General features: G+C 34.7%; 1 protein-coding gene across 1 annotated transcript; it reads left to right on the forward strand.

Moving 5' to 3' along the window:
- The first annotated feature begins 595 nt into the window (after positions 1 to 595).
- LOC134229978 (multiple epidermal growth factor-like domains protein 10) lies at positions 596 to 5,418 on the forward strand. The gene is made up of 8 exons (XM_062711752.1): positions 596 to 632; positions 2,304 to 2,543; positions 3,274 to 3,411; positions 3,498 to 3,638; positions 3,956 to 4,096; positions 4,491 to 4,631; positions 4,937 to 5,068; positions 5,330 to 5,418. The coding sequence occupies exons 1-8, from the start codon at positions 596 to 598 to the stop codon at positions 5,416 to 5,418; spliced, it is 1,059 nt and encodes a 352-aa protein (XP_062567736.1).
- The last annotated feature ends 7,304 nt before the right edge of the window (positions 5,419 to 12,722 follow it).

A 12,722-nucleotide genomic window follows, 5' to 3' on the forward strand; every position in this document is an offset into this window, starting at 1 on the left:
TTAAGTATACTATGACGGTAATACATGCATTTTTATTTTTTGTCGGAAAAGTTATAATTATTATAAATATTACTAATAATACGCGGGACTATGGTTTGTTTGGTCTCATTTGAGGGACCCAAACAATACAAAATGTATTTTAAGCTCAGATAAGATAATTTGGTGACCGATTCCAAGGTGGATTAATCAGACCATCTTTCAAAACATCGGAGGTGGATGAGGTGCCATGGAGGAGTGAAGTTCCCTTCCGATCAGACACACAAGTTGTTTACTCTTTGTCTCAATCGTGGAAATCCGTTGATATTCCATTGTATAGATTTACAAATTGTTTAAAAAACGTGTCATATTTTTTAATCTGAATTATAACAAAAGATTGTATTTGATGAGAAGGTCATTGTATCGACCAACTCACGGAATGATGATTTTAAACGAAGCTTTGATATTCTTGATTAACAGTGACTTTTGATGGGTGAAAATATCAATGCTACAATCAACATAATATTATATCTTATAAATAAATTTAATTTAGTATTAATACAAATCAAGATAAGTAAAGCACACCCAGCATATTTAAAGTATCACACATGGTCTAGAAATGAGGACTATTGTTGCGTCCTTTCTTGTCACAAAAGGTAATTTGATGTTATAAATGCTTATAGAAAGCTTATCGAAAATAAAATAATTTGTATGCTTATTTACAAGAAGATAATATTCCGGGAACAGGAATCTGTGATCCAGGCAATTTGTTCATATACTGAGATTCAAAGTCAAGAGTTCGAAGCACATATTACTTAGTTTTACTAGTATTAAAATCTTAAATCGATTCCTATATATTTACAATTATGCAACACTTTGCTAAATGCAATTCAGGGTCTGTGTGTTGTAACACAAAGAAAATTTTCAACGGATAATGAGTCAATTTCGGAATTGGCCTTCTTAATTAAATTGCAATGGACTTAAAAGGCATGCAAATGTAAACTTTAAGTCAAATATGTTCTCAACACGAATTCAATTAGTTTTTAATCTACAAGTATGTGATTTGGTAGTATTCGTAGCGGCAGAGGATTAAGTAAATGAATTAATTGCTATCACCTTACTTTGCTTTAAGAATAACATCAATTTGGCTTAATTTGTAACATTTCACTTACCAGTTCTTCTGGATAGAGATCTTGGTTTAGTACAGCTAGTGCTTTATTTACTTTCCGTCTGGTCTACCCCCTTCCCCTTCCAAAAAAAAAGAAATGGACCGAAATGTTTATATAATATATAATTATATATTTTAGATGACTTATCAGTTGGAAAATCCGCTGTTCAAAGACCACAGTGGTCCTGTTCAAGGCCAGACATTTGTCGACTTTTTCAAGCTGAAAATGCAGTAGATAGAAATGTTGACACTTGCATAAGAACTGAAGTTGTTGGATACAGGTCACAATATCAACATGTCCAGTGGCAAGTCGACCTCGGTGATATACGCAGTATACACAACATTCGAATTTTATTCAAAAGCTACGGCATAAAAAGAGGTAATGTTCATTATTGAATATATATAATATAACTTTTAAGAACTTACGCAAGGCAAATGTGCACAAACTCTTCAATGTGCCTTTTCCAGATATTTTTATGATATTCTCAAATTTAAATTAGGGCGTCCATAGAAATTCTTACACATAAAAGCAACTTCTATTACGAGGAATTTTGACCTGATATAAAATAAAGGGAAAATTTTATATAAAAAAGTAATATAGATATAGATTTAGATGGTAATTCAAAAAAAAAATTGATATAGAGACGTTGTACAGTACATTGTACCAGATATCATAAAATCACAAAAGGTTTTTGTTGTATATGTCCTCAAGCATATTATTCTTGGAGATTACTTGTAAGAAAAATAGTTGTTTTTTCACAGTTTTTAATTTGTGTCTCCTTTATTTTACAATATTGCAAATTCGCCTCTATTGCATTAATAAAAAATTTCCTTCTAACAATATCCATTAAAAAATATGGAGATTATGAAGAGCATTCAAGCTCAAAAGTTCATCAATCAATACGAGTTTTGTAGCAGAGCAAACATAGACCACGAAAACATCGGAGGGGGGATCATGTGCCATGGAGGGGTAAGCAATCCCCTGCCAACCCGTCACACTTTGTTCCTTGTTATGATCGGGAAATATTGAATAATGAATAATCTTTTATTATAAAATATTGAAATAAATTATGAGTACATGTAAAGCAGAAACAAATAAGTTTTAATGAACAGGGAAGTATGTTTTGAATCTTCTTTGTATATATTTGTTTCGTTGTAGAAATAAGACAACGAGGTCGATTTGCTGGATTTTCGCTCTACCTGTCCAATACTACGAGTAAAGATGATGGCTATCTGTGTTATAAAGATGGACCAGAGTTACCTCCATTAGACTTCAACACCACATGTATAAAACATGGGCGGTATTTGACATTCTACAATGAAAGATTGTTAAAAATATCTTATCCTGATGAATATGAAAGCATGGTCATCACTGAGCTGTGTGAAGTCATGGTTTATGGTTAGCAGATGATTAAAGAAAATTGTCAGCATAAAAATCTGTGAAAATTATCAAGGTTAAGTATCTGAACTTGCTTTAGTTACAATAAATCACTTTTTATTCACGAGAACTTTATTTTCACGGAATTACGCGAGACGGTATGCTCACGAAAATTTCATTCTCGTGTATAATAGAATTCCTCAAGATTATATTGAGCAAAATCCACAATTCCAAAATTGAAAACTTTTGTCTCGCCAATAAAGGGTCAATGAGTATCTCGCGAAAATAAGGTGTCGGGAAAATTAACTGATCTACAGTATTAAATCAATCGTAAAATCGTATTCACAACATAAACAGAAGATATTAAACATCAATCTCCACCCTCTTTTATTTTCACAAATGTACATTTACATTCTTTTGTCCAGAAATATAAAACTCAACTCCAATAGTGGCAAAAACAATATCACCGTCTGCTAATGAACTGGTTTTTTAACCAGCACTCATGATAAACTATAAAAATAACCCCCTCACTTTCAGTAATAGTATAATTAAAATCGTATAAAAAAGATATAAGTAATGAGTAAGCAATTCAATCTTATAAACAAAGTCAGTTTCATATTTACTCTTGCAAGAAAACCATGTTTGTTTATAATTGACTCATGCCGTTTCTGTCAGGACTTTTTTTCTTCGTAAATATACTAGTACAATGCATTTGCCAATAATTGAAATTTCTTTCAACACCTTCCACGAGGTTGTGAAAATTCGGCTGTTTATGGCTCAAACTGCAACACATCTTGTCCAAGTAAGTGTCAAGAACAAAGATGTGACTTAATAAACGGTACGTGCTTAGGATGTGTACTGGGCTGGAAAGGAGATTTCTGTGATCAATGTAAGTATAAGCTTACATTTTAAAAATAAGAAAATGATGTTATGGTAAAAAAGAAGAAGCATTAATATGTTCATATCATTAAATAGCATGTCTAGCAGGAACCTTTGGTCTTGAATGTAATGGCAGTTGTTCGGGACAATGCAAAGATAATGAGACCTGTGATCATGTGACTGGATTATGTCCTAATGGCTGTGCCCATGGGTGGACTGGATCCTATTGTCAACGGCGTGCGTATATATATGTGTTCATGTGTATCATTATACATCGATAACCTGCATACCCATGTCAAACGTTGTGAGAACGTTTGACAATGTAAACTTTGATTTTGAATTACATGTGGCTATGATGATTGATCGTAAACATTGTAGAGCGGCTATCTGTTTTTTTTTCTCATAAGTTTAGTTAAACAAAACACTTAAATATTGCAAAACATCTTATGAAGAGTTAAAAGGGAAACATAGGAAATATTCACTTTGAAAAAGAGAGATAGTTTAATTTTATTTCTTTAGTCATGTCAGAATAAATTTCTTACAATTCGCTATAGGATGTCCTTTAGGAACATATGGTAGAAACTGTATTTACAACTGCAGTGGACACTGTCTACAAAATACCTACTGTGAAAGAGAAAATGGACATTGTTTGAACGGATGTGACCCTGGGTATATTGGACAACTTTGTGATACAGGTATGGAAAAAAATAGAAAATGAACAAATATATACACCGTAAATTGATTTAAAGTAACATTTCGGTGCAAAATGTAAGCTTGAAGATACACTGTACATGTACATGTAAGTCACGTTATATTATAATATATTACAGTCTTAAATTATATCTTCCTATACAATATTATTAGTATTTATTGTTAACTGTAAAATAGGCACAACTTAGTAAATTACGTAATGATGTACCCAACAATATTCTGTTAAAAGCTGCGGATATAAAATCAAAATAAAAATATGTTTTGAATAATGAATAATGAAAAAGAGGAAAAAACTTATTTCTATGAAGAAAATGAATAATTAAACATAAATAAGTCGTATTCAAAACCGAACTGAACTCATTCTCATTCTTTTCAAAGAGTGTCCTCAACATACGTTTGGGAAAGACTGCAAAGATAACTGCAGTGGGCATTGTCTGAATGGAGAAACCTGTCGTTACAATGACGGTGTTTGTAACAATGGATGTATAGCGGGTTACATAGGAATACGATGTGAGAAAGGTAAGTTTTGAAACTGAACCCTTAATCTAAGATGAAATATATAGAGATAACAAAAAGTCTTCAACATCGAAACCAATCAAACAATATTTATCAGGATCAGAACAAACGCAGATCTCACAAACACAGAGGTGAGATCAGGTGCAACTGATGAGTAAGCATCCCCCGTCGACCGGTCACATCTGAAATGTGTTCCTTGTCATGATCGGGATAAAATCCGTCAACAATTAAGTATGTAAATAATGGCCCTCTGAGTACCTACGAGAATATACTTTAGATAACATGATAGCTAAAATTATATTTTTAAGTTTGTCCTGAGGGATTCTATGGATCCAGTTGTACAGCCGTTTGTTCTAAAAGCTGTATCGACATTTGTGAACACACCGATGGAAAATGTTCATGTGCACCAGGCTGGATGGGTTCACCAAACTGTTCTGAAGGTACATGTAGCACTATTTGTTTCCATAGATGTTATAGCAGTTGTAGCGTGTGATTCATCAAATGTTCTATGTTTAAACTTTTTGTTTGAATGATGCTAAACTTGTCATTGGAATAATCAACCTCTTTGATTTTTTTTACGAAAACTATTTTTTTCAAATGGCACCACAAACATTTAATCTATTTATGCATGTAAATAATACTATACTGTTTTTCTATGTAGAATGTCCGAGCGGATTTTATGGGGTAAATTGCTTACAAAGTTGCAGCAAACATTGTAAAAACGGTAAAACCTGTAGCAGATTTGACGGGAGCTGCCCTGAAGGGTGTCTGGAGCCTTATGAGGGATTAACATGTGATTATAACAGTATGAGTTTGAATTTTATTCTAATTATGCTTTAAGGTAGGATTCTTCTCACACAATACTGTATTTCTTGTATTTAAAAATTAATGAAATTTTCACAGAATGATGAAGACAATATTACTAAGAGATGGTATTAGTTTGATTAGTTTTGACCGTTTTATATTAGAGTCAAGGTCAGGTCAAGGTCATTACCCTTTCCCTGGTCTTTAAAAATAAAAATAACTGCATCCAATCATGAGATAGGGTCTTCTTTTTCAAAAGATTAAATGTTTTTCTTTTTGCATAAAAAGATATTACCATATAGGGTCTATAAGATGATTTTTGCTAATCCGGAATTTTCTCTATTTTTCTTAAATTTTTAGGATATTTAAGTTATTTTTATATGCGCCCTCTGTTTAAATTTTTCTCATTTTCACATATGGTAAAGACGTCATAAAGAGATACAAAATGATACAAAAACAAAAAGTTTTGACCGTTTAGTAAGAGAGTAAAACCACTTTCTATGGATTTTTGGCTCATATTTGTACTTAGAGTCGAAACTTTTAAAAACAAACATAATTGTAGTTTGTTTGGAAATTCATATTTATTTGATATATTTTAAAACTTTAGTTCCTTATTCTTATATTTAGCTAACATTTGAAAAATTCTTCTAGTCGCTGATTGTGTAAAAATTATAACTAAATTCGTACTTCAATAAGAATTTTGAGAGGCAGAAAAGAAGATATTTTCATACGCCACTATTCCGCCAAAAATATAGTCCCTGCCAGTTTTCAAACACAATTGACCATTTCCATTTAAAAATGTACAGTTGTGATGAGGAAAGAAAAATATGGTCTTTTAAATCTCTTTCACCTAAATATATGACGTTTAAGCAAATATACATTGAATATTTCCTCTACTCAGAGACCAGAGAAGAATCCTACCTTAATATACCGAGAACCCTTAGAAACTACTGTCAAGTCTAGTTGACACCTATTTATTCGGATTAATTCGAATTCGGAGCTTCTGGACAACTGTAACGAACTAAATCTTTTATTATCAATTATTATTATAAAAGGTTCCTTTTGAACATCACATAGCGGATGTTGCTTAGGCCACACCAATTTAATTTCTTGTTCGTCGGATATTTGATTTAAAAAAGTACGAACAGGCTAGCGGTTGAATAATAATATTATTACTTTATCGTAGGCATATTTTTTAGGCGGGGTGTGAAAAAATTTGAGCGGAGAATTATATTTTCTCTGATTTTCAGAGTAATTAGATTAAAAGTACGAAAAATAGAGCGGAAATGGAACAGAACACAGCACAGAATTCCCATGGTGCGGGGATTTAAAATTTATATTATTTGTATAGTTTTATTCAAATACGAGCGCGCGGGTCCGACGAACAAAAATTTTCATTGGTGTGGCCTTACGGATTATTGATAGTTCACGGTACATGTATATGCGCTGAAATTAAATGGAAAAAAATATTTTCATTGTAGAAGATGCTCTCACTGGAGAATACATATCAGGCCTTGGCTTCTCGGTTTCTCTCAACATTATAGCGTTACTAGCAATTATTGTCACCATATGCCTTGTGAGGTGATGAATTCACTATCTCTTAATGTTTGATTCTTTAAAAATGATTAATTAAAATTAAATTTCAGAAGGCAAAATTGCATCATTAAGACTCATTCTTATTTTTACTGAAATATATTTAGCTTGTCGGTGATACATGTACATGTATCTGAAATTTTTAATAAAGATTTTTTTACTCTGTTTATTTATATAATTATATTTAATACACATTCTAAATTCACGGTGAGTATTTTTAATTTTATTTCAGACGTAAATATATATTCATTCTGAAAAATAAAAGACGGAACTATGCGGAGCAACTAAATTCCAATACCACTACGACATGTACAAAATCTAAGGACGGATATACTGATAACTATGAGGAGTTAAACGAAGAAGAAAAGAAGAATTCCTACGAAGGCTTAAGCATTTCAAACTGCACGACTACCTATCAAAATTTATCATTTCAGATGTCGTAGACATTAAACTGAAATCATTTGAATGTGATGTGTATAAAAAATGATGCACAGATAATAAAATTTTTCTGTCAATTGCTTATGAAATGACATCAATAGAAATGTAGCTTTTCGGAAAAAAAATTGAAAGCTAATTTCCAGTACAGTTAAAGTATTTTTTAAAAAGTAGTTCAAAATTCAAGTTCAAGATAACGAGGTCAAAACTCATACTGTATTAAGGAAGGTCTGGTCACAGATTATACACAAATTTTATTTAAATTGAAAGGCCTACCCCTTCTCTTTTAAACGTAACGGCCAGTTTAAAGTAATATTTAAATCTTCAAGGTCAAGGGGTCAAAATTAAAGTGTATTTAGAAAGGGCTTGTCATAGGTAATATACATGTATAATATGAAAGCCTTATTTCTTCTCATTCATCAGATATCACCAAAGTTAAATTGTAGACAGATAAGAAAAAAAATTTCAAGGTCAATCGATGTATCGTGATGTATTTTTTGAAGCAGAAATTACAATTATTATTTTTTCGGGTGTAGAAGCCGAGATTCTCTGAACTAACACTCATTTCGCTTGTCACCGGTCACGGTAGCTTAGTGGTAGAGCGTTCGCTTCGTGATCGGGAGGCCCGGGTTCGATTCTCGTTCGCGGCGCCGCGTCATACCAAAGACGTAAACAAAGGTAGTGACCGTTCCTTCGCCAAGCGCTCGGCACTAGAAGTGAAAGTCACGGGTCTTTCGGATATGACCTTAAAAACGTAGGTCCCGTGTCACGGTAGGCGCTGGCACGATAAAGAGCCCTCACTGCTCAATGGCCCTGAGTGCCGAGTATAGGTCTAAATTTGAAGCCCTTCACCGGAATACGGTGACGTCTCCATATGAGTGAAAAATTCTCAAGAGGGACGTTAAACAATATACAATCAATCAATCAATCATTTCGCTTGTGTAAGTTTTCCTGTGACGAATGGTTGCTTTTCCCTACTCGGAAAATGTATATATGAAGCGTTTTACTGCGCTTAAGTGTTTTAAATTATGTCCTTTGTAGCTTCACCGAACAATATCACTACAGTTGATTACTAAGTACTACGAAATAGGACTTCAGTTCAATCGTAAATTTTCAAACATTTATTCACAAAATTTTTTTTCCAAATAATTTTTGTCGTTGGAGCCGTCTTGAAAAGTACTTTATTCATCACATTCTGAGATATAAAAAAAAAAATATGTAGAATTTTAAATTCTACGTATTTTCTGTATATTTCAAAAGATACATATTCTGATACATTTATTGTTTGTGCTTAAAAATTCACATTATAGATTCAGTTATGGTCCCTTTAACGTGAAGCATTGAAACTTCTATAATGTTATTTTTGTATTGAATCAAACGTTTTTATGACCATATTTTCCTGGTAAAATGGAATGACCTGACACCCCTTACAAATAGAACACCCTATGTGTATATAAACCCGGGATGTAGTGAATCTGTGTCTTTCTTGTTAAAGTGATCAGGGGTGAAGAAGCTGGATTGTAAGTATAAGGATTAATAAAGGGTTCTAAGTGTTAGGAAAGATAAGTAGGCAATTAATTCAGTGGCCCGAATAGAGCCGAAGCTGCTTTGATTGTCTGCCTGTCTTATTATTTTCCTGAGTGGTCGTCCACTGTGACTGACCATAGCACTGACATATTAAGTCAGGGAAAATAGCTAGTGCTGGGGATAGTGGTCCGAATAGAGCCGACCTGTCTCTGGTGCTAGTCTATTTAATTAGGAAACGTATAACACTTACTTATTGAAGGTCTTCCATTTATTTTTGATTCACTTCTTGATTTAACCCAAGGTAGGGACATTCAAATATATAATATAAATCTAATCAGTGATTGAGGAAAAGTATTATTTAGTTTGGCAAAGAGGTTCTTACGAACTCATTTAATTGATAGACGGCAATATAGTGCCGTTACATAATTTTGGTGGCAGCGGTGTACTTCTTTGCCTCTTTATATTTGGTAATTCATTTTTGTAAGCAATGGGTAGCAATATAGAGAATGACATAACATTGCTTGAGGACGAAATTAGAAGGTTAGAAATGGAAATGACTAGACATAGACATTCAACACCAATTGTTACGTCATGACAGTAATTTAACTATGGCAGGCAATACATCTGGCCACCCTGGAACGTACAGACAACTGACAGACCACTGTATGACAGGCCAGTTGGCAGACCATAGTATGACAGGCCAGTTGACAGACCATAGTATGACAGGCCAGTTGACAGACCATAGTATGGCAAGGAAGAGAGTTGATCTTTCAATGACTGACCAGTTGACAAACCATAGTTTGACACGTCAGATGGCAAACCACATGACAAGCCATAGTGGGAGGGCTAGTCATTTGGCAGACCAAGGGAGAGTGACGAGTCATATGGCAGACCAAAGGGGTATGGTTAGTCAAATAAACAATTATGGGGGAATGATAGCGACTCCTGATCCATGTGCCTTAAATTCAAGAACTACGTCTATGTTAGGTCAGACTTCGACTATGACAGATTGCAATACTGGCATAGCTAGGAATAATGTACAGCGAAACAGAGTATACAATACTACAGGTCAACAAGTTGAAGACCAGAAACGTCATTTCATTAAACCTGCAACATTTGATGGCAGTACATCCTGGAGTGATTTTAAATCGCACTTCGAAGTTTGTGCTGAATTAAATTGCTGGTCAGCCATAGAAAAAGGAATGTATTTAGCAGTATCTTTAAGGGGTTTTGCACAAGGCGTTTTGGGTAACATGCCGGCATCTGATCAACGTGATTACAATTCATTATGTACAGCACTTGGTCAGCGGTTTGCACCAACAAACCAGACTGAATTGTACAGAGCTCAATTGCGTGAAAGAAAACAAAAAGCCGTAGAGTCAATGCCAGAGTTAGGCCAGGACATTAGGAGGCTTACGAATTTGGCTTACCCAACAGCTACAGTAGACCTTAAAGAAATACTCGCAAAAGAACAATTCATTGATGCTATAAGGGACTCTGATATGAGACTTAGAATAAAACAGGCACGTCCCAAGGACCTTAATGATGCGATTCGCCATGCTGTAGAATTGCAAGCATTTCAAAGTGCGGAGAAGAAAATGCAGGAGAGGCAAGGATATGTCAGAACAGTAGAAAAGGATTCTGATATGAGTAAAACAGACAAGATATTAAAAGATATACATGTAACTGACAGTCTCATTTCACTTCAGAAAGAAGTGAAGTCACTCAAGGAAGGACACAATAAAAACGTGCCCATGCAGTCAACCTTTAGCAGAAAACAACAAATCGAGGCACCGAACAATGCTTATATGTTTAAGTGTTTTTACTGTGGTAAACCTGGCCACATGAAGAGTAAGTGCAGACGCTATCTTGCATCACAGGCTAATCACAGACCGACATACGCGAGCAAATCAAGAGGAGACTCAACATCAGGGACAAACAGTAAAACTCCAGATAAAGGCAATGTTTCAAAACTGAGTTGTGGAGCATCAGAGGTTATCAATAAAACAGGTGAATCAGGTATGTTTGTGGAATTACATGTGAATGATAACCCATTAGTCTTTCTGGTAGATTCAGGTGCAACGGTTACTTTAATATCCAGGAAAGTCACTGAAGACGTTTGGCCAACCAAAATACAATTAGAGAAATTGAAGTCTGACATTTTGGTAGCAGATGGTACGCCATTAAGAGTGTATGGTCAACATACATTGCAGTTCAACATTCAAGGAAGGTATTTCAGGCACAAAGTTATAGTGGCAGACTTGAGTGTTGATGGAATTCTTGGTTTAGATTTCATGAAGATGAATAACTGTGCTATAGATTTTTCAAAGTGTACGCTGATAATTGGACAAGAGAAAGTAGCAATTTCCTGTCGATACAAGGGTAAAATTGGCTGTTTCAGAGTTTCTCTTGGGGAGGACATAACAATTCCACCTATGAGTGAGATGTTGACGCAATGCAATTTATCCAGTCTGGATATGCATTGTGTTGTTCCTGCAGAGGGCATTGTCGAGCCATGCAAGCCGTTTGAAAAATCTGATAGAGCATTAGTTGCAAGAGTACTGGTAAAGCATTGCACGGAAAACAAAGTTCCTGTGCGTTTAATGAATGTTCATAATGAAATTAAAGAGCTGAAAAAGGGAACATTTATTGCTGAGCTTAATCCAATTCAAAATGTCATGACTGCATCTGTATGCAATAGCACGACAGGGAACGAGGAAAAATCAGAATTGCCAGAGCATTTACATGATTTATTTCAGAGATCAAGTCAGGGTATGTCATGGAAAAACAAGCAAGCTATCCTCAAGTTACTTTTGCGTTACCAGACATCATTTGCAAAATCTGATAGAGATCTAGGAAGGACAGATGTTATAAAGCATAAGATCAACACAGGAAGCAATCCACCAATAAAGCAAGTTCCTAGGCGAATACCAGTCCACATGCAGAAAGAGGTAGATGTTCACATTGATGACATGTTGAAGAGAAATGTGATAGAGCCATCAAGTAGTCCTTGGGCATCCAACATTGTTTTAGTGAAGAAGAAGGACGGTAGCACGAGATTTTGCATTGACTATCGTAAGCTGAACAATGTTACACAGAACGACGCCTATCCATTACCAAGAATTGATGATTCTCTGGACCAGTTAAGAGGAGCCAAATGGTTTTCCACATTGGACCTATGTTCAGGATATTGGCAAGTGGCTGTCAATCCTGAGGACAAGAAAAAAACGGCATTTACTACCAGGCGTGGTCTTTATGAATTTTCAGTAATGCCATTTGGGCTGTGCAACGCGCCAGCCACATTTGAGCGTTTAATGGAGACGGTGTTAAGAGGCTTGCAGTTTGAAATTTGTCTCATTTATTTAGACGATATCATAGTCTTTGGCAAGTCGTTTGAAGGAATGATAGACAACTTGTGTAGCGTTTTTGATCGTCTGGAATCTGCTGGCTTAAAATTGAAACCTAACAAGTGTACTTTATTTGCCAGTCAGGTAGAATTCTTGGGTCACATAGTGTCAACTGATGGCATAGCAACAAGCCCATCTAAGACAAAGGTAGTCCAAGACTGGCCTACACCTTGCAATGTGTCAGAAGTGAGATCATTTTTAGGTCTTTGCAGTTACTATAGAAAATTTGTTCAAAATTTTGCTGCTATTGCAAAGCCATTGCATGATTTAACAGCCAAAGACAAGAATTTCAAATGGACAGAGGAGTGTCAAGATGCATTTGAAAAAC

The sequence above is a fragment of the Saccostrea cucullata genome, unplaced genomic scaffold, assembly GCF_032062105.1.
Source record: "Saccostrea cucullata isolate Sc308-1 unplaced genomic scaffold, CSIRO_AGI_Scuc_v1 ctg683, whole genome shotgun sequence".
NCBI lineage: Eukaryota > Metazoa > Mollusca > Bivalvia > Ostreida > Ostreidae > Saccostrea > Saccostrea cuccullata.

Excerpts from the sequence above, each read along its gene's own strand:
- LOC134229978 (XM_062711752.1), top strand. The coding sequence starts at position 596 with ATGAGGACTATTGTTGCGTCCTTTCTTGTCACAAAAG. Across the intron at positions 4,097-4,490 it reads TGGACAACTTTGTGATACAG|AGTGTCCTCAACATACGTTT; the intron begins GTATGGAAAAAA and ends TTCTTTTCAAAG. Across the intron at positions 5,069-5,329 it reads TTCACCAAACTGTTCTGAAG|TTGCAGCAAACATTGTAAAA; the intron begins GTACATGTAGCA and ends TTGCTTACAAAG.